At 41.2% G+C, this 27,055-nt stretch overlaps 1 protein-coding gene across 5 annotated transcripts in view; it reads right to left on the bottom strand.

Moving 5' to 3' along the window:
• Positions 1–27,055, bottom strand: part of WDR33 (WD repeat domain 33) — a 141,716-nt gene that overhangs the window by 48,423 nt on the left and 66,238 nt on the right. For all 5 annotated transcript variants that reach the window (XM_054723400.1, XM_008158133.3, XM_028134820.2 and 2 more), the window contains exons 8-16: positions 6,205–6,331; positions 4,948–5,102; positions 4,778–4,856; positions 4,098–4,208; positions 3,642–3,736; positions 3,341–3,427; positions 2,962–3,101; positions 1,938–2,090; positions 264–1,331 (exon numbers count right to left, since the gene is read on the bottom strand). In XM_054723400.1, the coding sequence (XP_054579375.1) occupies positions 264–1,331; positions 1,938–2,090; positions 2,962–3,101; positions 3,341–3,427; positions 3,642–3,736; positions 4,098–4,208; positions 4,778–4,856; positions 4,948–5,102; positions 6,205–6,331 (2,015 nt within the window). The remainder of the gene's footprint in view (positions 1–263; positions 1,332–1,937; positions 2,091–2,961; positions 3,102–3,340; positions 3,428–3,641; positions 3,737–4,097; positions 4,209–4,777; positions 4,857–4,947; positions 5,103–6,204; positions 6,332–27,055) is intronic.

Here is a 27,055-nt window from a genome sequence, read left to right as displayed (position 1 = left end):
TTAAACTTCTTCTAACGCCACTTCTTCAAAATGACTCGCCCAGGCCGTGGTATTTTGTGGAAGAACCACACTCAAGGGGCCAAAGAGCCGCATGTGGCTCGAGAGCCGCAGTTTGCCGACCACTGGTCTATTGCATTTTCTTGTCTCCCTCTTCAGCTGTGATGCTCTTCTCAGGCCGCTATCACCACCTGAGACATTCCCGCCACGTCCGTGCAGCGTGTTTTCCCAAAGGGTAATGCCCACAGGTTGGAAAGGAAGAATACCTGATTGAAGGGGGCCCGGGGCCCATCACCCAGGAGAGCCGTTTTCTGCTGCTGGAATGGCATTTGCCCTTGAGACGAATGTGGCCCGCGGGCAGGGTTCTGCTGTCCCTGAGGTCCTGGGGGCCCCTGCATGCCACCCTGGGGTGGAGGCCCCAGAGAGCCCTGGGGCGGCCCCTGCTGTCCTTGTGAGCCTGGAGGCCCTCGCAACTCCTGGGGAGGGCCCAGCATCGGCCCTTGAGGTGGAGGCCCCTGCATGGCACGCATCTCCTGAGGGCCTCGCATTTCCTGCGGGCCATGTCCCAGCAGTCCACTTGGAGGGTGAGGTCTCATCTCTTGAGGTGGGTGGCCCATCATCATGCCTTGGGGAGCAGGACCCTGATTCTCTCGAGGGCCTGGAGGACCCTGCATTCCTCTTGGATTCAGTCCCATCAGAGGTCCCTGAGACACAGGACCTTGGATCCCCTGAGACCCGGGCCCGCCTTGCATCCCATGAGGATGAGGAGGTCCTTGCATTCCTCTGGGACCAGGTGGCCCCTGCATACCTTGATTACCTGGAGGCCCCTGAGGGCCCATGTGCCCCTGGGGACCAGGTGGGCCTTGGGGGCCTATGTGACCTTGTGGGCCCATATGACCCTGAGGACCAGAATTACCCTGTGGCCCAGGTGGTCCTTGAAGTCCCAAAGGGCCATGAGGTCCAGGATGCCTTTGCATTCCTTGGGGGCCATGTATGTCCTGAGGCCTCGGCAACCCTTGGGGTGGTCCCTGGGGCCCTTGTGGTCCCATGAATCCTTGTGGCCCTCCACCTCCCTGATGCAGTGGAGGACCTTGTGGTCCCATTTGTCCCTGGGGTCCAGGGGGTCTGAACTGTCCCTGTGGACCTGGAGGCCCCATTTGAGCCATGTTCATTGGCATCTGCTGAGATGAATGGGGCTGTTGAAAACCTTGAGGAATCTGAGACATTGGACCTTGTCCTGGAAAGGGCTGGGGTCCAAGAAGAGGGGTACCAGATGCAGGAGGAGGCTGAATTTGCTCAGCCTGTTTCTGTGCAAGCCTTTCAATTTTAAGTTGCTGGAAAGAAAAAAAGAAAAAGCATACTGAAAAATAAGCCAGAAGATGACAATGTGGCTGTCACTAATTTCATTGGGGAACCTCAAAACAAACACGAGGCATCAACCCCTTAATGCCCCACCAGTAACTAGAGTTCATATAACATTCAGACTTCAGATGGTGCTCAGGCCTCCAGACTCACCCTAGACTAACTCTTCTTAGGTGCTGGGAAACAATGGTCAGGATTATGTACATCCATCTTGACCAGAAAAAGCACAAAAATTTACCCGTTTTTTGTCATTCTTGGTAGCTGTCAAGGTGGGAAAACAAAGAACAAACCACCTGCTTTAGAGCCAACAGAAAAAAGAAAAATTATTTTATCTGGGGATAAGTAAATGAATTCAAATTTAAACTATGTTGGCTTTATCATTTCTATTAAAAATGTATATTTAACTTAGGTCTACTCACTGCTTGACTGATCTAGTTAGAAACTAGCTCCTACTATAGCAGTAAGAAGGGGTGGTGTTTATCAGACCCATCTGAGAGCCCTGTCCCTTCTCCTTATGAGCATATCAATAAAGTCAACCCTACTTTCTTAGAGCATCTTGAGTCCCCCAAAGAGCTTACCTCTAGAAGCTGCGGGTTAGTATACTGTAATGTGGCCATTTCTTGCTCAATTTCTGCTTGTGTTTTTTTCTTCTCTTCCAATTTAATGTCCTCTTTTCTGTCATTCAGTACCTCATTTGGGGCAGGAATTGGAACTTTATTTTGCATCCAAGCCTTGGGAAAGAAGAGAATATTAAAATATGCCCTAAGTGTGTAAATTACAATGGCAGAATGAGAAAACCATTTTATCATGTCATTCATTGGCTCATTCCAACTTTCTGAATACAAGGTAGCTCAACTGGTGCACTGTCTTTATTTCTAATGCTAATTCTTAGTGACACATGAGTGGGATTTGGCAAGCATCATGGTCGGCAAACTGCGGCTCGCGAGCCACCTGCAGCTCTTTGGCCCCTTGAGTGTGGCTCTTCCACAAAATGCCACGGCCTGGGTGAGTCTATTTTGAAGAAGTGGCATTAGAAGAAGTTTAAGTTTAAAAAATTTGGCTCTCAAAAGAAGTTTCAATAGTTGTACTGTTGCTATTTGGCTCTGTTGACTGATGAGTTTGCCGACCACTGGGCAAGCACATGACTAGGTAGCAATCACTAAATTACTAAAAGCTGTTAGATCTGGCATGTTATTAAGAATGTGAAGCTCACCTGCCTCTTCCAAAGGACACCCCCCCTTTGTGCTGAGGGGACCAATAAAGCAGAAGACAGGCAATGCAGAAGAGAGCTGATGCACTCTCTGTGCTCCGGCCTCTTTTTCTTCCTTCCTCCAATGGCATCGATGAGAATAAGGAGGTGACAATAATCAAAGTTCTGGAGAAGACTCATGACAAACGCAGTACTAACTGCAAAGCAGCAGATGGGAGCTATGTCTAAGAATGCCTGAAAGGTGTGAAAAATGCCCTGAAGGTCTACAGCACAGAAATACCGCCCACAATGAGAGGACGCAGAGAAAGAAACCTGTTTCTGAAACCTGTTTCTGAACTGCAGTCACACTCACCGAGCAGCACCAGCAACGCATGAATGAGGTGGCCACTCACCTGCTGGAACTGAGCAGGGATAGGTTTTGCATAAGGAACTTTCTTCTGAGGTACTTTTTTCTGATCCTTTTGCATCACTTCCTCCATTCCCCAATCTAAACCTGGAATTGTCATTTCAATTTCATTGGACTCATCTTTCCCTGTAATCATAAAGATAAGTAATTAGTCAAGGAAATAAAAGAAAGTGGCCACTTCATCAATGAACACATTTTTGGAAGAATAGATTTAATGTTATGCAGTTTACATTACTTATATCAACATTTCTAAAAAAAAAAAAAAAAAATTTTGGCATTATCAAAATAATTTAAAACCATAAAGTTAAGAAACAGACCTATAAAAATTTTATAAAAATAGAATTTATAGGTACAATTTCTCTTACCCATCTGCTCTTGCTCCATGGCTAATTTAAGTTGTTCTGGTATTCCCATCCCTGGAATTACTGCCAGGCTATTAGGTTCAAGGTCATCTATAAATAGGAATACATCCACTATCAATAGAGCATTTTATAAACGTAGTGGTCCAATAAAATTAGAACTTTTAAAAAAAGGAAACTTAACGTTGGTGGTTTACAAATCAATAAACTATAAAACTAAAATTAATTTTATAAAATCTTCTTAATACCTAACACTTTTATAACAGACTATCTCATCTCAAAGAAGGGTCAATGTGCGGAGCCTCACCATATTCTACTCCATCTTCTGACATTCCCGGTAATAGGTTTAGATTATAGCGATCGCGCATTTTATCACCTGGTCGGTTTCGGGTCCAGAATTTGCTGCAAAATAAAAGTAATGGAAGGGAAAGGCAAGGTGCATGAGCTCAGTGTATTTCTGGGCTCTTAACAGTATGAACCAGTCCTCTGGTAAACACAATTTTACAGTGCTTTTCTTCGAAAAATTTAAAATACAGACTTTTTTTTAATCAGAAGGCAAAACAAAATTTGAATAACAAAGTCATATTCAATACTCAATCTCCTTCTCATAACATATATACTTATAAAACACCACAAAAATGTTCCTAAGAATAAGACAGAATACAAATTAATATGCCAGTCTATCAATAAAAAAATATAATACTTATTTCCACCTGCCCGATGAACACAGTAACCCCTTGTTACTTTTTTACAGAAAGCTTACCTGGTGTGGTCATTTGAGCCTGAGCAGAGAATATGTCCAAGTGGATGCCACGCCAGACTCCAGATCATTCCTTCGTGGGCCATCTCCATCCCACCCACTTCCTTCTCTACCCTACAATAGCACCACAGAAAGAAGTCTTTTTCACAAAAGTTATATATATATATATTTTTTTAAGACATTTTATTTTAGTGTAACATGTAGCTACCAAAGCCTATTACTTTTAATCTGTCAATTTCACATGATATAGGGGTGCTGATTTGTCATCAGTAAGATATATTTTTTAAATATGTTTTTATTGATTTCAGAGGGAGGGAGGGAGGGAGGGAGGGAGGGAAACATCAATGATGTTTCATTGATTGGCTGCCTCCTGCAGGTCTCCTACTGGGGATCAAGCCCACAACCTAGGCATGTGCCCTGACCGAGAATTGAAAATGATCTCCTAAAATGATTTCACCAATAAGAAACAAGAAAATCTATTTTATCTGCTCTTAATGACTTATACAATCCAAAAATAATTGTGCTAAGGTTTCTATTCCAAGTTGGGTTTCCAGAATTGAAAACTGCACAAAGTCTCTGATACAGAAATATGAACACTAAGAGAAAATACAAACGATATCATGTTTCACACTTTCAGGCGCTCTCTTAATAAAGTAGACAACTTCTTTATAAGTGTTACATACCCAACATGCCAGAAGAGCAAAGAGCCATCGGACCCTCCACTGGCAAAAAGTCCTTCATGCACAGGATGCCAGGCCACAGCTGTAAACAAACACAGGGAAAGGCAGAATGATCAGGGCCTCAGAACGCCACAAGCAAGTCAGAATGAGAAGTATACCTAAAAGCCACTGACCTGTGGCTTCTTTCTTATGACCTCGGAAGACTTGAAGCTCTTCTTTCAAGTTTCTGATATCAAAAAGTTTACAGAGATGGTCACGTGATGCTGTGAGTAGCCAATTGCCATTGAGATTTAATTTTACTTCCATCACTGTGTTTTTATGGGCATGACTAGAAACAAAGTACCAAGAAAATAATGTAAGAATTAAAAACAAATCTAAATCCATATAATGGCCATTTTTGTTGAAAAGCACATGGGTCAAGATGGCAAGAGGTTTAGCCTAGAAGTAATAAAGCATGAAGAAACAGCATTATAGGACCCCAGTTAAAAGTACCTTTGAAATAAATAGGTCAATGACAGAAATAATGTCCAGTATCTAAGCATTGCTTTCCTTAACCAGATAAAATAGCAGCAGAGCTTCAACTGGATATAAAAGTTTATCTTTGAAGCAGGGGAAACATTTGAACATATAAATTACTACTCAATAAAGCTCATTAAATTTTTTAAGTTCAATGAACCTCCTCTCATTAAGACAAAGCATAAAAAAAGAGCATGGGGTAGTGTGAGCGGTAATTTGAACTCAAGACACTGCCACAAGCTGAGGCCTGCACAGTGCACATCTCCACGGAGCACCACAGCCAAACACTCTGGTGGACTCCAGCCATTGGAGGTGTGCGCCACAGCAGCCTGCTCCAACCAGCTCCTTCCCAATCACGAGGACTGGGACACTGCTGCTTGGTCAAAACAATGTTAACAACATATTCATATCACTGTTCATGTTTACAGATAATTCAGAAAAAATTTTATTATGTAGCTGCATCGTAAGTAAGCATCTCAGACAAAAAAAAAAATTGAGAACTGATTCAAAAATAGAGGAAAAGTTTCTCTATAAAGAGACATAGTGAGATGGAGAAAGCTGGGCTGTATGTCTAGTGAGGGGCATACACATCAACTCCACACAGTGCCAAGTGCATTATAATGAGGAGAGACAGTAAGTCAGACAGTAACCACCTCCTTCTCAATCTCTTTCTCACTCCACTCCCGTGATACTCAAATTAAATTTAGATAGCTGTGGCAGAACATAAATCAAGCCGTATTTCATTAGGAATTCAGAGATAAAGCATATTTAATTAATAAGACAGCTATGGATACAAATCCATCTGTTGTCTAACCTACCTTTCCAAAAATACGAGAGGAGAGAAAGCTAAAAGTTAAAGAATACAGGCTTTGTTCCCTTTGTTCGGGGAGCAAGGTGGGGTTCCTATCACTTACAGTGTTGCAAGACTCTGCCCAGTCTTGGGATCCCAGAACTTGATTGGCTGTTGACTATCTTTACTTCCTGAAACAACTAACCCTTTTGTTGGATGCCAGTCTACACATTTCACATCAGCACCATGCCCTGTCGGAAACAAGTTAAGATAAAAACCTAATCAGTCATATATATTTAAAGCAAGATTTCATTCTAATTTGAATCAAAGTAGAGAAATCTATTAAGTTAAATGTTTTGATCCTGGTGCTCTAAACTTTTTCAAGACTCTTTGGTCTTTGTGTCTAGGAGCCTAAAAGGTACACAGCAGCCCCACCAAGATGCACAGGAACCATTCCTCTGCTCCCGAGCTACTGTCATCCTCCTGCCAACTTGCTGAGTCTAGTCGAGGCTTCTTGGAGCTGACCTCTCAAGCCAGGCATTTAAAGCTTTTTGACTTTTCATGCTGTTCCTACGGTACCCTATGAGGCACGATTCCTGTCCTTCACCTTAGTTTTCCCACGTGGCAGTAGTCCTTAAAACAAAAGTCCTAAATTCAGGTTTGGACAACATCACTTTCTGGTGTGATGACAGGAAAAGTATTCCCTCTTTCTGAACCCATTCACTCAGATGCAGAAGGACAAAAATAATCCCTGCTTCATTCACACACGTCAGATGAGATGCTAATAAAAGATGCCCTACTAATTACTAAATGTTAGCAACGTCCTGAGCACTTATAAGCATCACCTCTTAAAATCCTAACAAAATACCACGGGAAGTATTATCGTGATGTCCTCTTCACAAGTGAAAAATGAGGAGGGCTAGGCGGGGTCCATAACAGGTCCTAGATTCCAAAGCTAGTCAACACGAACAAGGCGGGAGCTGAGCCTGGTCCACAGGGTCCCAGAGACAGTTCTCTTCACCACCAGTAGAACATGAGGTCACCTCACCAATGTAAGAGATTCACTATGACTAAGAACCACAAAAGTGAAAACCAAAATCTACAAAACTGAAAAAAGTGACCTTTGAAAAGCTGGATGCTGTACAAAGAGAGTTCCCAGAATATTTTACAGCAAAATGCACTGAGAAGCTGGTGAAGGGGAGGTAAAGAGTATCGGAAACAGCTTCTTCTCCAACCTGGGTCCAATCCAGCTTCCATGAAGTTTTAGGTGTGAAGGAGGAAGGATACAGAAGAATAGAAAAACATAAAGAAGAAGAAAAAGATGGTTCTAGAGGCAATGGAAAGTGAATTTGCACTAATTCAGAAGTGGAGTAATTCACATCTCAAACATACAATACCTCATGCTGGCAAGCATACATGTAGATACCAACTATTTGGAGAATAGTTTAGCGATCTGTATCAAAAGCATGAAGAAAGTATATATCCTGTTAACTCTTTAATTCCAAATCTCAGAACTTATCCTAAGAAAAGAATGGATAGCCCTAGCCAGTTAGGCTCAGTGGATAGAGCGTCGGCATGCGAACTGAAAGGTCCCAGGTTCAATTTCGGTCAAGGGCACATGCCCAGGTTATGGGCTCAATCCCCAGTGGGGGACTTGCAGGAGGCAGCCAATACATGATTCTCTCTCATCATAGATGTTTCTATCTCTCTCTCCCTCTTCCTTCCTCTTTAAAAATCAATACAAATATATTTTTTAAAAAGAATAAAATGGGGGAGAAACCAAGATGGCGGCATAGGTAAGCACCTAAATTGCTGCCTCGCACAACAATTTCAAAACTACAACTAAAGGACAGAATGGACATCATCCAGAACCACAGGAAAGCTGGCTGAGTGGAAATTCTACAACTAGAAAGAAAGAGAAAAGCTCACAGAGAATCAGAGGAGCTGCAAAGGGCTGAGGTACCGAGACAAGTGCGCAGAGAGTAAGGGCGGCTGAGTGCCTGGCTGGCTTTCTCTGGCGCGAGGGGGAAGGAAGCCCCCAACTGCACTGAACCCCAGTTCTGGGCGAAACCCCGTGGACCCAGGCTCATAGGGGGGAGTCTGGACTGTCAGGTAGAGAGAAAGGCACTTGGAGACTCGGGGGAGCCGCAGCGGGCAGGGGTCTGGAGGCGCGCGAGAGAGAGTGTGTGCAGAGAAGACTGACTACAGAGGTTGCCGCAGGCTTTCCCTAATGGAAGGGAGTCAGAAGCTCCTGACTGCACTGAACCCCAGTTCCGGGCGAGCCCCTGGGGACCCACGCTATTACAGGGGAATCTGGACTGTCAGGCGGAAACTCAGGGGAGCCTCGGAAGGCAGAGGTATGGAGGCCCGCGCGCGCAAGGGCAGGGCTGACGGGAAACCAAGACTGTCTGCTCAGCCCGGAGACTCCGCCCCCTCCAAGCTGAGCACAGAGGCTTTTGCAATTTTGCAAGTCTAATCCTATAAGGCCGTCTCCAGCACAGGTCTCCCGGCGTAGACACAGCTGATCCTCACAGCCAATTGGCCTGGAGGTCAATTCCTCCCAGTGATACCAACAACAATCAAGACTTAACTACAACAAGGCTGTACACACAGACCACAAAGGGGTGCACCAAGAGTGTCCACCTCAGGTAACTGGGGAGGCTGACCCACTGGGCCATATAGGACACCTAGCACACAAAGCCACTCTATCAACTCAGGGAAGCAGCGAAAATGCAGACAAAGTAACAGATCACTAATGAAAGAAATGGAGGAAAACAAATGACTGGATATAGAATTCAAAACCACGGTTATAAGGTTTTTCAATAATTTTCTAGAAAAGGCTGATAAATTTAGCCAGAACCTCGAGGATATGAAAAAAGACCAACTAGAAATTAAACATACACTGACTGAAATAAACAATATTATACAGAGACCCAACAGCAGACTGAAGGAGCACAAGAATCAAGTCAAAGATTTGAAATACAAAGAAGCAAAAAACACTCAACTGGAAAAGCAAAAAGAAAAAATAATCCAAAAGTTTGAAGATAGTGTAAGAAGACTCTGGGACAACTTCAAGTGTACCAACATCAGAATTATGGGGGTGCCAGAAGAAGAGAGAGCAAGATACTGAAAACCTATTTGAAGAAATAATGGCAGAAAACTTCCCCCACTTGGTGAAAGAAATAGACCTACAAGTCCAGGAAGCGTACAGAACCCCAAACAAAAGGAATCCAAAGAGGACCACACCAAGACACATCATAATTAAAATGCCAAGAGCAAAAGACAAAGAGAGAATCTTACAAGCAGCAAGAGAAAAGCAGTTAGTTACCTACGAGGGAGCACCCATACGATTGTCAGCTGACTTCTCAACAGAAACTATGCAGGCCAGACGGGAGTGGAAAGAAATATTCAAAGTGATGAATAGCAAGAACCTGCAACCAAGATTACTCTACCCAGCAAAGTTATCATTCAGAATGGAAGGTCAGATAAAGAGCTTCACAGATAAGAAAAAGCTAAAGGAGTTCATCACCACCAAACCAGTATTATATGAAATGCTGAAAGGTATTCTTTAAGAGGAAGAAGAAAAAAGTAAAGATAAAAATTATGAACGACATATACATATTTATCAACAAGTGAACCTAAAAATCAAGTGAATAAAAAATCTGAGGAACAGAATAAACTGGTGAATATAATAAAACCAGGGGCATAGAGTGGGAGTGGACTGATAATTCTCAGGGGTAAAGGGGTATGGTGGGGGCAGAAAGAGACTAGACATAAATCGTACACTCATGGATGAGGACAGTATGGGAGAGGTAAGGGCAGAGGGTGAAATGGGAACTGGGTAGAGGGGCGCTATGGGGGGGAAAAAGGAGAAACAATTGTAATAATCTGAACAATAAAGATTTATTAAATTTTAAAAATATATTAAAAAAAATTTTTTTAATAAAAAAAATGTATGTTCAAAAACAGTTATGTACAGGATATTTATGAAACAGCTTATTTTTAAAGTGCCCATGAATAGGCAACATTACAAAATAAAATTCAGTATGGCATATGTGCTCAATGGAATATGATGCACCTATCATAAATGATACTACAGGTAATTAAATGCCATTAAAACATTCATGATACTAAGTATATTTTAAAAACAAAAAAACACCTGTGTGTATAGCATTCCTGATGACATCACTGTAAAAGGCAAACAAGTTACTGACACAAGTGACTATGTGTGCATATCCCTACAGACAGAAAGAAGTCAAGTTACTGCCCTAGCTGGTGTGGCTCAGTGGACACAGCATCGGCCTGTGGACTGAAGGGTCCCGGGTTCAATTCCCGTCAAGGGCACATGCCCAGGGTTGCAGGCTCAATCCCCAGTAGGGACGTGCAGGAGGCAGCTGATCAATGATTCCCATCACTGATGTTTCTCTCTCTTTCTCCTCTCTGAGATCAATAAAAATATATTTAACAACAACAAAAAAAGGCAAGTTAGTAACACAGTGACTATGTGTGCATATCCCCACCGACAGAAAAAAGGCAAGCTATCTAGACATCAAACTGTTATCAGAAAGAATAGGAAGCTGAGTAGTGAAATTAAGGTGATTCTTACTTCCCTGTGTATTTTCTATAATAAATGTACATTATTTTATAAGGGGGATCTTAAGAAGAGAAAGGGGAAGAGAGGTTTGATTGTTCCTTTGATTTTTTTAATTAAAAAAAAAAAAAAGAACTGCCCGGCTAACGCAGCTCAGTGGTTGAGCATCGACCTATGAACCAGTTCGATTCCAGGTTGGGGCACATGCCTGGATTGCAGGCTCCATCTCCAGTGGGGTGCATGCAGGAGGCAGCCAATCAATGATTCTCTCTCATCACTGATGTTTCTCTCTCTCTCCCCCTTCCTCTCTGAAATCAATAAAAAATATATTTTAAAAAAAGAACTAAGGATGAACAAATTAAATAGAAATACAATTCACTCCTCCAATCTTGCCTTTAAGAGCATTTAATGTTCTAACAATTTGTTCCTAAAAAGATGTAGTTAGGAAATTTTAAAACTTTATGGACCATTATCACCTAAAATTAAATATTATATGTAGATATGTTCTATTTTCACCAAATTTGAGTGGAAAAAGCATAAGAAAGCACTTTTAAAATGTGATGCACTGCTCTAACAGGTTTGGCTCAGTGGATAGAGCGTCGGCCTGCGGACTGAAAGGTCCTGGGTTAGATTCTAGTCAAGGGCATGTACATTGGTTGTGGGCACCTCCCCTGTGGGAGGTGTGCAGGAGGCAGCTGATCGATGTTTCTCTCCCATCGATGTTTCTAACTCTCTATCCCTCTCCCTTCCTCTCTGTAAAAAAAAATCAATAAAATATATATATTTTTTAAAATGTGATGCACTATGTAAAAGTTTATATTCTTAACAGCCATCTCTACCCTCACCTTCTCTGGGACATTTTCATGTCATAAAGAGAATATATCTGTTTAGTTTAAACAAGTATATACAAAAACTATCAATACATAAAAAGGAACATTAATATTTTTAGCTGCTTTAGTTTTGTTTCCTGAAGTTTTCTAAAATGTATTTAAGTAGAATTCAAGCAAGTGATGAATCCCATCCATCCTTTTCTGTTAAATAAATTTACTCATATCCACACATCACTACTAGAAATCAAATTATACTGATTGTAGGTTATTATTTTATTAGTCACTGTCCTTAATAATAAAAATACTACTACTAGCAAACACATATACTTCTTATTTACGGTAGTATTCTAAGCAAAGTATATATACTGCCTTACCATCTTCTTAAGAAGTGTACAAAGTACAGACAGGTTAAATACCTTGCCCACGCATGAGTGGGGTGTGGGGGGAGGAATGGGGCGATAAGGACACATATGTAATACCTTAATCAATTAAAGAAAAAACACCTTGCCCACAATCACACAGTTGCTACATGGCAGAGCAGACATCTGAATGCAAGGAGTCACTGCTCCTAACACCGAGACTCTACCGCCTTTTTAGATGTGAAGGGTTAGTCTGCGGCTTACAAAAGCATACGCCGTCTGACTCGCTTCTGTGATGCATAAAGCGTCACTGGAGGATGTGCACAGCAGGCAGGGAGCTAGGACAGAAGGGGTACTATTCAAGCCTTTCATTATTTTATTATTGCATCATGAGCATATAGTACCTACTTTTTAAAAGTTAAAATACAAATAAAGTTATTTAAGAAAATATGTGCAAAAAAGTAATGTTAAAAAGCATGTTAACATTCGTGACTTGAAAAAGTACACAAAAATCTGACAATATTAACTGCCTCTAAGAAGGGGAACTGAGTAGTGGAGGAACGAGGGTAAGGTGTCTTCACTGTATAATGTTTGATAATTTTAAAATATTGAGAGAAAAAATCAATTTAAAATTTTAATTTACTAAACAGTGGAAAGAGGGTATGAAATCTTTATAGGTAACATACATTTTTATAACTTTTTAAAAAAGAAAAAAGAGGTTGGATGGACTTAGAAGATATTATGCTAAGAAAAATAACTCACAGAGAAAAAGACAAAAACTATATCATTTCACGTGTGTGTGTGTGTGTGTGTGTGTGTGTGTATAAATCTAAAAACCAAAATAAGTGAACATACAAAACAGAAACAAACTCATAGATGCATAGAGCTAACTCATAGATGCATAGAGCTAATGATCGCCTGATGGGGGCATGGAGAGGGTGAAGAAATGGGCCAAAAAGGTGAAGGGATTCAGTAGACAAATTGCCAGTTATAAAAATAGTCATGATGATGTAAAGTACAGCATCCTATCTAATAAAAGGGCAATATGCAAATGAACCATCACTCTGTCACAAAGATGGCAGCGCCCATAGCCACAAGATGGCGGCACCCAGTCCTCTCAGCCCCACCAGAGTCCCCCAGTCCTGGAGGGGTGGCCACTGAGAGCGTGCAGCGTGAGCGGCCTGGCGGAATGCTTGCTTCGTTGCTCCGACAACAAGGCAAGCATTCTGCGCCCGGCCATGGACAGGCCTCTGGGCGCGGAGAGCCTCTGGGCAGTGGGCACGGAGCGGCCAGGCCCCGCAGAGAGCTACTGGTGCACGGATTCGTGCGCAGGGCTGCTAGTAGGGAAGAAGAGTGACTAGTACTGTAATAATGAGTACTAGTATAGTGCCAGGTGGGTACTAGACTTCATAAGGTATACAAATGTCTAACCACTCTACAACTGGGCTCTACAACTGAAACTAATATATTGTATGTCAACTATAAAATAAATTTTAAATGAAAAACAAGAAAATAATAATAAAGAGGAAAAATAGATTAAGCTAGCATAGATGCAAATGGATATGTAACTGCTTCCTTCTTCAGAGGAAAAACTTTATTGAATTCCCAATGAAGTGACAAAACCTATTTGAAATGATAAAATTCTACCCTGCCCTGGCAGCTGATATATTTAAATGCAGAAGAATCATTCTAGTAAGAGCTTATCCTAAGGAAATAATTTTTAAAGTTTTTTTTCAACTTTTCTATTTAAAAAGATGGTATTTGAAGCCTAGTTCATAATTGTGAAAAACTATAGAATGACTGAACTATACCACAGCCAAAAACTAGATGAAGATTCTGGGAATAACACCAACAAAACACTCAGAAAATAAAGTGACCTTTTAAAAAGCAAAACAAAATTGTACCTGCACACACTAAGTATATGGTGTGAGGAGATTAAAACGTCATATGTAGCCCTAACCGGTTTGGCTCAGTGGATAGAGCATCGGCCTGCGGACTGAAGGGTCCTGGGTTTGATTCCGGTCAAGGGCATGTACCTTGGTTGCGGGCACATCCCCAGTAGGGGGTGTGCAGGAGGCAGCTGATCGATGTTTCTCTCTCATCGATATTTCTAACTCTCTATCCCTCTCCCTTCCTCTCTGTAAAAAACCAAGAAAATATATTTTAAAAATAAATAAATAAAATAAAACGTCATATGTAATAACAGAAATGTAGATACAGCTGAGCAGGAAATGAAAATTATATTGGGATAGTAGAAACAAAGGTAAAGTTTTCTATCCACATTTCCTCTGTTATATTGTGGTTTTAACCATAAATAACATGAGTTAGGTTTCTTGTGTATGTGAACTTTTGATATGGTTTTAAAATGAGAAAAAATAACACGGAACACAAGTTACTTTGCTAGCTAATATTTTCTTTATCAAATTAGCACAAACTGAACTTGATGACACCCAGCATAATAAAAAAGTAAGAGGCACTCTCATCCATAACCAGTTGAAAAGTAAATTAGTCCAATTTTTTGGGGGGAGGCCATTTTCCATTCCATTTTCACTTCTCTTCTAAGAATTTACCTTATGTCTATAGCTGTACAAACACACTAAGATTTATATATAAAGTTATTTATTGTACCTTGTTTGAACTACAATACTGGAAGGAAATTTAAATAAATCCATATATTGAATTCAATAGAGCTGTTAAAACTGAGGCAATCACAATGGACAGACACCAGGGGGGTGAGGACATGAGTGGGGGGAGGGGCAGTGGGGAGGGTAAGGACACATATGTAATACCTTAATCAATAAATAAATACAACTTGAAAGCCTTAAAAAAAATTTGAGGCAGAAAGATGAGACTTTTTGAGACGATAAGAAACGCTCTATATCTTGAGTATAATGATGGTTACAAAACGAAGCGGAGAAAAGAGACCTTTGGAAGGGAATGAAATACCATATATCTCAATTAAGGTATATATATTTGTCAAAAGCCATGGAACTGTACACCTAAAAAGGGTAAATGTAATCATAGGGAAATAATACCTCAAAAACTGACTTTTTAAACCAATAAAAATAAAAGTTTTTTAGGGAGAAGAAATGCTATGGGAATAAGAAGGCATTTATTCTTCTGTACTGCTTGACGTTTAACATGCTCTTACTGTTTTACTTGATCCCCTCTATTCAAAACTCATGCAAATGTCTGATACCAGCTCCCACCTTCATCTCCAATGCACGCCTCGCGGGGCGGGGCGGGGCGGGGCGGGGTGGGGCGGGGCGGGGCAGGGCCGTGCCGCAGGCTCGGGAAGCCGGTTACGTCATCCCTGCAGCTGTGCACTCCGTGTGGCTGGAGTGAGTTCCCAGGATGTCATGGGCTATGTGCTCTGGTATGCCATATATATAAACTTATATTTACAAAAACTACCTTACAGAAGAAATGATTGTCAAACACATGACTTATCAGTTCCAACCATTAACCCTAAAAAATGCCTCTCCACTAACTTTCACCGTTTCAAAGGTTCAGAATTTCAAGATAAAACCAACGTTCTCTGTGATGCCCACACAAGTCCAGGAATGTAGCAGTGCGATGCTGAAGCAATACAGACCTAATGCAAACACATTCAAGTGACAACTGGTTTTACGGCCTAGTGACCTAGATATTTCTTTCTGCCTTCCTTTATTTCCTGATTGACTTGAGAGAGAGGAAAGGAAAGAGAGGGAGACCTGGGCTTGTTGTTCCACCTAGTCATGCACTCGTTGGTTGATTCTTACATGTGCCGTGACTGGGAGCAAACCCTGGGATGATGCTCTGACCCCGTGGTTGGCAAAATGCGGCTCACGAGCCACATGCGGCTCTTTGGCCCCTTGAGTGTGGCTCTTCCACAAAATACCACGGCCTGGGCGAGTCTATTTTGAAGAAGTGGTGCTAGAAGAAGTTTAAGTTTAAAAAATTTGGCTCTCAAAAGAAATTTCAATCGTTGTACTGTTGATGTTTGGCTCTGTTGACTAATGAGTTTGCCGACCACTGGTCTAACCAATTGAGCAACCTGGCCAGGGCTGTGACCTAGATATTTTTAAATTAAAGAACACCTTTTTAAAAAATTGATTCTAAAGAGAAGGGAGAGAGAGAGAACATCGATGTGAAAGAGAAGCATCAGTCAGTTCCCTCCCACTTGCGCCCCATCCAGGGTCAAACCTGGAACCTGAAACCTGGGTGTGTGCTCTGACCAGGAAACGGAGCCGCCACCTTTTGGTGTCTGAGATGATGTTCCAGCTGAGCCACACTGGCCAGGGACTAAACACATGTTGCTAAAGATTTTAAGACTAAAAACTTTAAGACTGAAAACTTCAAGTATTTTTTGAAAGTGGCATCTAAACATTTAAGAATCAAGCTCGTAAAAAATATGAAGATAAAATCCTCACCATCACCAAACGTGCTCCAGATCATGTAAAGCCTACTCCAGGAACCGGTGTAACCGGGGTGACTAGTGGACACACACAGTCCTCAGGAGGTGACAGAGCTCTAAAGAAGCCAGTGAGAGAGGTGTGTGGTTTCCAAGGGACTGTGGGACCCTTGGCAAAGGTCAGAGTACCTTATCTATTCTTGACTGCAATTAGAAACGGAGGATGTGCTTGAAGAAAGCTTTCAATATTGAGACTTGCCAAATTCTAAAATTAAGAGATTCCAGTTGCAAATCACAAAAAAACAAGGTTTTCATATTAAATCAATGTGAGGAAATTTCCTTTGAATACTTATATTTAAGAATTTAACCTGCACTGCCCAATACAGTAGCTATTTAGCCACATATGGCTATTTAAATTTGTTTTAATTAAAATTAAAATTAGGTTCCTCAATCATACTAGCAACATTTCACAGCTCAACAGCAATATGTGACTAGTGGCTAGTATATCAGAAATCACAAATATAGAATATTTCCATCAAAAAGCCCTATTGGACAAGACTGATTTATACTGTAGTTGGCCATTTTAAAGAAAGTTTCTTCTTAGGTTCCCATAATTGTATTACTTTTATTCACTATCTCAGTTACACAATAGATAGCAATAACAACAACAACAACAAACAACAACAAAAATCACCTTCAATTGGTCCTAGAGCCAGGGAAGAGCTGCAAAGTGACCCTGCCCTGTGGTTTTTAATAAGGGAATCCTGAGGCCTAAAGGGTGAAGCGGGGGGCCACAGGGGCCTGGGGTCTCTTCTTCCCACTCCAATCTTCCCTTCGCCCAGTCAGTATATAACATCCAATACCGCGGCAGCAGAGTTCCTTTTGTGCTGTTTCATCAGTCAACGTCCACTTTCTCAAATGAATTGAGATTGTAAAAGACAAACTTCTGTATACCCTCCCATCTCTCGGAATTTTTAAGAAAAATCTAGGGATAAACTGTAAAAATACATATATAACTAAGAAGTATTTCTTTTAACCGTCCGAAAAGCAAACAGATTGCTTCTGAAAACCAGGGTCCTGAACCTGGCAACCACTGACCTAACTCCAAACAAAGAAATTCCAATGAATCTAACCACAGTGGGCCCGTCTTTAGAGGTTACGCTTTGAGGGCAATGACATTTGCACCATTTTTTAGCTCAACATTCCCTCAGGACAGAAGGAGCACCTCTGGAAGACAGGTGGCGTTGCTTTGTGGATTAACCTGTGTCTGATACATCAGAATTGTTTAAATTACTTCATAATAATTATCTGTAAAAAAAACACCTATTAATTGTACATTATAATTTATTCCATACAGAAGATAAACTGCTTCTACTTGATCATTTACTCACTCATTAATTTAAAACAAGTGTGCACATTTATTGGGCTCCTCTTATAGGTACTTAATCTCTAAAATATATGATTAAACAAAATGAGGATTGAACACTGGAGAAGTATTTATAGAATCACACAGTCTAATTACAATAACTTTCAAGAAAATTAACACTTAGAATAAAGAAGTTATTTGAAAAAGATTGAAAGTAAGCTAATAAAACAACTAATGCAGGTTTTGAAGAGATCTTTCCACCCAAAGTAAAAACAGAAAAATCTCTTTTTTAAAAAAATGTTAAATACACCTGAAATAGCAAGGTGCAGAACACAAGAGACTTGTCCTAACTAATGAAAAAATATTTACTGTGTGTCTTTTAAAGGAGATCCTAAAAACACAGAGACTCCTTAATAAACCCTAAAATTCTCAGACTAACAGGATAGATGGGTCAGTGTTGGGTGCCCTCTCCGCTGGGAAGTGCGCCTTCCGGTCACTCCGGCAGGGCCAAGGAGGGCAGTGCTAAAGGACAGAGCCGGGGAGGGACGGGCAGGCCGGACGCTTCCCTCCAGGGGAGGAGCCTCCTTGGCCTCAGGGAAAGGACAGTGAACTCCGCCCCTCAGCCTGACAATGCCTTTGACCCCAAGGCTCGGTGAACAGTCTAAAAACCAATAGTTTTATTTGAAGGTCAGAAATAGTGTCCATTTTCCTGTTTTATTTTTCCTGGATCAGACCATTATATGAAAAAAAACTCTTTCATACATAAATTACAGAAAGCACCAAGATTTTCTAACACAGGAAGAAAAAAGCAAACAAAGGAGTCAAGTACCATGCTGTACAACATTAACAGTTGGATAACTGTTATTCAAGAAAATGTGTCAAACATTAACAACAAACTCAGCCTAGTCCAACCACAGAACATAAAAGGTTAACAGACGAGTGTAAGGCAAAGGTTATATGTAGCCACTTCAATAGATCAGAGCGCTCAGGAATTTAAAAATTAAGGAGGGCAAGTAACTTGCATGCTGGTCAATAAATATGCAACTTATTAGCACTTTACCTTCCTCTTTTGTAAATGTATTTTAAACTTGATCAACATCAATTGGAAATGATGACTACTAGTAACTTTGTCGCCTACATCTAGAAAGTTACATTAGTGAGAAGCCATAGCATGTTTCAAGCAACAACAGAGCACAGAGGAGGGGAAAGGGGTTCTGTGGTCCAATAGCTGGGCAATGCTGACCAAAAACGGACAGATTTCTCCCCAGGTCTGAGAGCCCTGTCAGTGCTTCCAACGTATACAACACACCCGCAGGTAAGAGTCTGACCACGAGCTTCTTTGCTCAGAATGCTTTCAACCAACCTGGACAATTTTTAAATGCTCGCTTTGTGGCAGTGACAAGCCTACACTCAGGAGTGGAGACCTCTGAGGAAGGAGAGGAAACAACCGGGAAAGGGCATGTAAAGGGACCTTTTACCACACCCGTGTGTTTACGTCTGGTAAAATGTAAAGACTGGACAGCCGAGTGGCAGCAGGAAAGTGTTTATCAGGTTTAAATACAGTGAAATGCATGGTGTCAGAAGAGCACCCAAATACACTCAAATGGAGTGAGGCAGACACATCACAAACTTGCCAACCTCTCACACACATTTAACTTGCATATGCAAGTAAAAATGGCTTCTATTTATTTGTATCAGGTATTTCCATGGAAGACCAACTAAGGCTGACCTAGAAGAAATTCTCAAGTAGGTTACAAATTAAAATAAGCATACAGCTCATAAGATTAATGCTATGTAACTACTTCCAGCATCAAAGTGAAACTTTTACAAATATATGACTAAATCTGTAATTTCTGAGTCCAATAAAAACATATGTAGGCATAGGTTTTGCTGAGATGTAAGTGCACCTGACGTGGGGGAAAGAGTGGAAACGGAGAAAAGCACTATTTCCGCCCTGACCGGTGTGGCTCAGGCGGCTGAGTGCCGTCCCATGCACCAAAAGGTCAGGTTGCAGGTTTCGATTCCAGGGGTTCAGAACCCAATAGAAGGCGTACAGGAGCCAATCAATTGATGCTTCTCTCTCACATCAATGTTTCTCTCTCCCTCTCCCTTCCTTTCTAAAACCAATAATTTTTTCTTTAAATGAAAAGAGGTGTTTTATTTAAGCACTATTTCCAAGTTTAAAGATTGTATATTAGAAAAATCTTTTTCAAAGGGAGCAAGACAATCAGAAAACGGCTGATACAAACAGGTGAAAAGAAAATCTACCTTTCTTTTTCAAGTCAATCCTTGATATTCTTCAATTACAATAACCAAAAAAAAAAGCAACTTTGCAGCATGTTTTATGCTAACCAGCAAATTCCCCTATGTTGGTTTTTTTTTATTTTTAAGTCAAGTATTAAAAAAAATTACAAGAGCCGAAACAGGTTTGGCTCAGTGGATAGAGCGTCAGCCTGCGGAATTGAAGGGTCCCGGGTTCGATTTCAGTCAAAGGCATGTACCTTGGTTGCAGGCACATCCCCAGTAGGGGGTGTGCAGGAGGCAGCTGATCGAGGTTTCTCTCTCATCGATGTTTCTAACTCTCTATCCCTCTCCCTTCCTCTCTGTAAAAAATCAATAAAATATATATATTTTTTTAAATTACAAGAGAATTTTGGAGAATATTCATCAAAAAAAGCTTAAAGGGAAGGAATCCAACCATCAAATATTCTTTGAATCTCATTGCTGCTGTACTCTCCAGCTGTTGGTATTAACAACCAAAACTGCAAAGCACTTCAGACCTTTGCCAGAAATGGAAGATACCTGGAATTCCACACACAATGCAGAAACCAGCAGCAAAGTCCTTCATAAGAGAGGGTACGCTAGGGTGCGCATGTGGTCAGACAGTTAAAGGTGCTCTAGTAATACTCTGGCACACATTCATGATTCAATAGTAATATACAGACAATATAGGATTCTTCTAAAGGGTTAAGAAAAGAAGCATATAACCATGACTTAAAAAACTGGAAATACATAAAAAAAAAAAAACTTCAGAAGAATGATGGGAGCCTGGCGATGATACCAAGACTACTAGAAAGAGCCATACCTAGGTTACATTAGTAAGAGCTATTTATACCATGGCTGAAACCCTACAAGAGACATCTATAATAATACAAGCGTAATATGCTAATTAGACGGGACATCCTTTCGGACGTCCTCCTGGACGAAGCTGGGGTTGCAATGGAAACCTGGGTCCTGGTTGACAGAGGGAAGCCTGTGCATACAGCTGGGGAAGGAAGGCCTACTCTTGAATGAATTTCGTGCATCGGGCCTCTAGTTTTAAATGATCCTTTAGGGAACATCTAGGGTAGACTTTTCTTCTGAAAACAATATAAAAAAGTAAACTAGTTCACCCTCAACTGGCCAGATTAAGGACAAATTTTTAAATGTGGAAAATTAAGATACATAAGAGCACCAAATAATCCTGGCCAGAGATTATATAGTAATCATAGCCATATACATCATCAACACTTTGCTCACCTCTTCAGACAAAGGACGGTAACAATGGCAACCTTATGGAATGTACCTGTATCTGAACAAGGTTATGTGAATCCCTAAATACTGCTTAGGGTGGGTGTCCAACACATGATCCCCAGCAGACTATCATTCCTAGCTATTACTAAGAATTTTTTCTATCCATGAGTAGTTTGAGATGGCATTATACTCAATTAGATCTTTTTGTTGTTGTTAATCCTCACCCAAGGATTATCTTTTCCCATTGATTTTTAGAGTGTGAGGGAGGAAGACAAATATCAATGTGTGAGAGACACACTGATTGGTTGCCTCCCGCACACGCTCCAACCAGGGCCGGAAATCGAACTCACAACCCTCTGGTGCTAGGGGCCCACACTCTAACCACTGAGACCACTGGCCAGAGCTCTAATTAGATCTTGATAATTATCTCCATTTGTGTCTCAAAGAAGAAATCAGATAACTGAGAAAACTTGAACTAGGAGCTAGTTAAATAACCTGGTTTCCATCATAGTAAATATAAACATACACACACACACACACACACACACACACAACAAATACCCATGAATCCACAGTTATATAAATCCTATATAATAAAAGCCTAATATGCTAAGTGTCCAGTCATCTGTTCAACAAATCAAAGCATAATATGTTAATGACAAGAGGCCCGGTGCACGAAATTCAGGTATGGGGGGCGGGGGGTCGTCCAGCCCAGCCTGCAACAACGCCAGCGTCCCACCATCTTTGTGATGGAGTGATCGTTAATTTGCATATTACCTTTTTATTAGCTAGGATATGCTAAGGCCCTTTAACTGCTCGCTATGACGTGCACTGACCACTAGGGGGCAGATGCTCCAACCAGTACGTTAGTTTGCTGCTGGGGTCCGACTGATTGGGACTGAGCAAGATGGGCCAGACACGCCCTGGAGCTCTCCCATGGTCCCTCCCTGGCTGGCCAACCTCCCACAGCCCTCGCCAGTCCCAAACGTGCACCGGTGGGGTCCCTCGGCCTGGCCTGCGCCCTCTTGCAATCCGGGACCCCTCAGTGGATGTCAGAGAGCCGGTTTCGGCCTGATCCCACAGGCCAGGCCGAGGGACCCCACTGGTGCATAAGTTTGTGCACTAGGCCCCTAGTAATTAAATAAATAAGAGGGGGAGAAGAGTTGACTCGCTAATGTCTGAAAATTCCAAATAATTTACAGAGTTACCCAACCCTCAAGGATGTAGAACCTAAGTCCCTACCTCTTAAATATGGGCTGTGCATCATGACTTTCTTCCACAGACTTATAGAATGGAAAAAGGGGGAGGGAGGCAACTAGCCTGACATTGGGGAACTCTGGGAAACACTGCCTCAACCTTGTGAATAAGGTCAACATCAAGGCATGTTGATAATCTACACCTTTCTTCTGATGTGATGAAAAGGACACTTTCCCTCTGATTTTCCTCCCAAAATCCCATTAAAAACAACCCATCATGAGGAAAACAAAAAATCAGCTAAATTCCAATTGAGAAACATTTCAAATTACCATAAAACTTCTTATCAAGACTCTGGGTAAAAGACAGTGGAATAGCCCTAAGCGGTTTGGCTCAGTGGATAGTGTCGGCCTGCGGAAGGTCCCAGGTTCGATTCCGGTCAAGGGCATGTACCTTGGTTGCGGGCACATCCCCAGTAGGAGCTGTGCAGGAGGCAGCTGATCAATGTTTCTTTCTCATCGATGTTCCTAACTCTCTATCCCTCTCCCTTCCTCTCTGTAAAAAATCAATAAAGTGTGTGTGTGTGTGTGTGTGTATATATTTTTTCTTTTTTCTTTTTTTCCCTAAAAGGACAGTGGAACAAATTCTTGACAGTGCTAAAGTGGGGGGAACACTTAGAAGCTGTAATTCTCTACCCAACCAAAACCTCAATGTAACTGTAAGCATGAAATAAAGACATACAATAATTTGTTTTAAATTTTGCCCATATAGGACCTAAGTAAAAAAAAAAAGAAAGAAATCATGATATGTGAAAACCAAGTGATGCTTATTAAAAATTTTTAAAATTGGCCGGCCAGCGTGGCTCAGTGGTTGAGCATCAACCTATGAACCAGGAGGTCATGGTTCGATTTCCAGTCTGGGCATATGCCTGGGTGCAGGAGGCAGCCAATCACTGATTCTCTCTCATCATTGATGTTTCTATTGCTCTCTCCCTCTCTTTTCCTCTCTGAAATCAACAAAAATATTTAAAAAGAAAATGTAAAAATCAGTTCAAATTCAATATAAAAAATACCAGTATTTCCTTATGGAGGTGTTAAAACTGCTACCTTCCTGTACTTTACTAAATGAATGAATGATTAAAAAAAAAAAAGTCCAGAGAGAAAATACATGTATACACATCACATTAAAAACCACAATTGTGTTCTTCGGAAAAACAAATCAGTATTTTATTCTGCCTTCCTCACTAGTCCCAAGAATGAGTCATGAAAATTCTCATTTCTGTGTGCAATTTGTATACTTCCCTCCCACAGGAAGGAATAACCAAGAGATGAAATCAGTTTTCTCCACTAGATACAGTGTCAACGCACTTTTATTTAGAATTAAGGTATGTTAAATAGAATTTAATTCACATTTGTACTATGGTTAGTGCTCATAGGTGACACAATGGTTGATAGCAGATCTGGAGTGAACCTGATCTATTTAAATCTCGATGTCACTTTCCATTTATGGCCATATGTAATATACTTAACCCTTGCTAAACCTTAATATTTTCATGTGTAGAATGAAGACTACTCACTGACTGGATTATTTCAGGAATTAAATGAAGTACTTAGCATCATGCCTAGCACACACTTTGAAGAGTCAATGAAAGCTCTTATTTTGATCCAATCTCTGCCCTGAGAAGCTCATCACAGGGATAATTATTTCTACAGTTAGTTATCCAGCAAGAGCTGTTGCCATGAAGAGTATGGGAACACATAAAATGGCTCAATTTGAGAGTCCTTTCCCAAACTGAGCCATCTTAAGACTTTGCTGTATTTCAGTTTTCGAATGACTAGAGAAAAAAACACTGGCTTCTAATTAAATCCAAAGCCAGTATTAGATTTGATCTAGTGCCATGGATCTCTTAGAAGTGGAAAATCTAAAAGGGGGCCGTTTATTATTTAGACTATGTTTTAAGTAACTAAGAAAAACAGATTAATATTTTTGATAACATTAAAATAGTGACTATTTTACTAGACTCCACTAGATTAAAATGTCTCAGTAGTGAAATAATACCAATCACTTCCTTTTATATGTATGGAGCAAATGTTTGATGACTCTCTATACATTTTCTCTATTTCGAGAATATTAACTCATTTCAACCTGGCCTCTGTTTCTCAGTGGTTAGAGTGTCAGCCGGAGCACCAAAGGGTGGCAGACTAGAATCCCACTCAAGGGCACATGCCTGGGTTGCAGAATCCATCCCTTGCCCCGGTCAGGGCATGTGCGGAAGGCAAGCAATCACCTGTCTTTTTCACATCAATGTTTCTCTCTCTCTTTCTCTATCCTCCCATCCCTCCCCTCTCTAAAAATCAATGGAAAAAATATCCTCGAGTAAGGATTAATAGAACATTAACTCATTTCTAGGGGGGGAAAAAAACCTATAGGAAAAATACTAAGCTTAACTCAAGTATATTTCAGTTATTTTACTTGATCACTTACCTCTAAATCCCTCAGTGCCATGGATTACCTTAAGCTTCTAATACATGATTAAAAACTTAAATAAAGGCCCTGGCCAGTGTGGTTCAGTTGATTGGGCATCATCCCATGCACCAAAAGAGTTTCGGGTTCGATTACTAGTCAGGGCACACGCCTGGGTTTCAGGCTAAATCCCCGGTAGGAGGCGTGCAGGAGGCAGCCAATAGATGCTCCACTCTTTCCTCTCTCTCTAAAAATCAATAAAAATATTTTAAAATCTTTTAAATACACAATATTCCTTAAGAAATGGGGGAAATGATAGAAGGAAAAGCCTACCAGAAGAGAAGAAAAGGAAACTATGTGTCTGGGAGTAAGTCTTAACTCTATTACTCAATGAAATGGTACATTTAAGACCCTTCCTAAATTACTGTCAAAGAGTTACAGTGGATGCACTGATTTCCCACAATTGCTACCGACCCCAAGTTTTATGAAAATTTCAAAAAACTTCAACCCAAACATGAGCACTGCCCAGAAATAGATGGGCTCATACTGATGAGTAAACCAACACAGAAAATAAAGCCCAAAACACACAGCCGGCTCTCAGGGCCTTAGTGCCAGAGGCTCTGCTGCTCTGAGGAGGGCAATCACAGGGCTCTCCCGGAGCACGTGTCCAGGCCCCTCCGGACTTCTTGTTTACAGTGAACAGCTGCCCTCAGCTCAAGCCAGACAATTGCATCTAAACAAAGCAAAGTAAGTCTGGGAAGAGACCCCAGAACAGGACTGAAGGCTGGAAAGGAAAGGAAAGCAGCACAAAGCTTGTGGCAATGCCACACCATGACCCTGAAGGAAGGAGAGGAGGGGGGAGAACGAGAGAAAGGAAGGAAGATGAGACAAGAGAGGGAAGGAGGAAAGGGGAGGGGCAGAAGGAGAATGAGAGGCAGGCTCACCCAAGAGTAAACTGAACACTCCACCTCATTATACAACCCATTAACTGTGGCAGCTGCCCATTTGCTCCAGAACTGTCCTTTCCCGCCCAGCTCCCTAAACACACGCATACTCCAGGGAGGGCTACGACTCAAGGGAGGAGCCTTTGGGGCGAGTGGACTCACATTAACCATACACATCTTCATTCCAGTATCTGGCCAACCAAGGACTACTGGACATTTGAGAAAAATCAGAAAGGAAGAAAGAGAAAGACCAGGATAAAGAAAACAGATGAAGTGATCCTAAGGAGAACAAACAGGAATAGACCACAGCAAACCCAACACCTCAATTACCACGCTAAAAGCTTCAAGGGATATATTCCTTTACCACAAACAGCAAAACCGGCCACTAAGAACAATGAAAAGACCAGAGAACTAGTAGGAGATCTTGGAAATTAAACACATAATTGATAAAATTTTCATCAGAAAGACTGATTGGGCATGACTGAAGACAGTATTCTGGAAGATAAAATAGAAAAAAAAACTCCCAAATAGATAGGACAGAAGAGAAAAGATGAAAGAAAACATACAAGGTCAATCGCTTCAACAGGCCCAACATTTATATACTAAGTTCCATAAGACAAGCAGAGACCATGTGAAGTGATAAAGGGGGAAAAAAGGCAACATTTGAATGGGATCAAGATTTGAGATTGAAGATGAAATTTAAAATGCACCTACTACAACCCTGGCCGGTGTGGCCGGTTGGTTGGGTGGGGTTCTGTGCACCAAAAGGGTGCCGGTTAGATTCCGTCAGGGCCACACTGGAGTGGCAGGCTCGATCGTGCAGCAGGCAGCCAAACGATGTTTTCCCTCCCCATCTATGTTCCTCTCCCTGTCCCTTCCTCTCTAAAAATCAACTTTTTAAAAATCTTTTTTAAAAAACTCTGATGGAAAAGCATTTTGAACCAAGAACTCTCAACCTAGACAAACGATGAGTCAAGTATGATGGCAAACTGAAGATCACTCCAGACATTTTGAAATTTACCTCTGAAGCACTAAAAAAATTCTAGGGGAAAATTTTTTTTTAATGTTTTCAACTGAATGAAAAAAAAATGAGTGGCCTTAACAGGGGAAGGCAGAGAAACCCCAGTGTGACTGCAGTCACAGGCACAGAAGACAATTAATCCACATTAGAGCGGACAGCAGAGAATAAGAACATCCTCGAAAATAAAAATATCCATTTCCAATATTGCAAAATTAAAAATTAAAAAATGTGCAAGACATAGGCTTTTAGTAATATTAAGAAAAGATATAGTAATTAGAACTTGCAAGAAAAAACTATAGCA

Source organism: Eptesicus fuscus, chromosome 11 (assembly GCF_027574615.1).
Source record: "Eptesicus fuscus isolate TK198812 chromosome 11, DD_ASM_mEF_20220401, whole genome shotgun sequence".
NCBI lineage: Eukaryota > Metazoa > Chordata > Mammalia > Chiroptera > Vespertilionidae > Eptesicus > Eptesicus fuscus.
The sequence above is the reverse complement of the archived record's forward strand: the minus strand, read 5'-3'. Positions and strand labels throughout refer to the sequence as shown.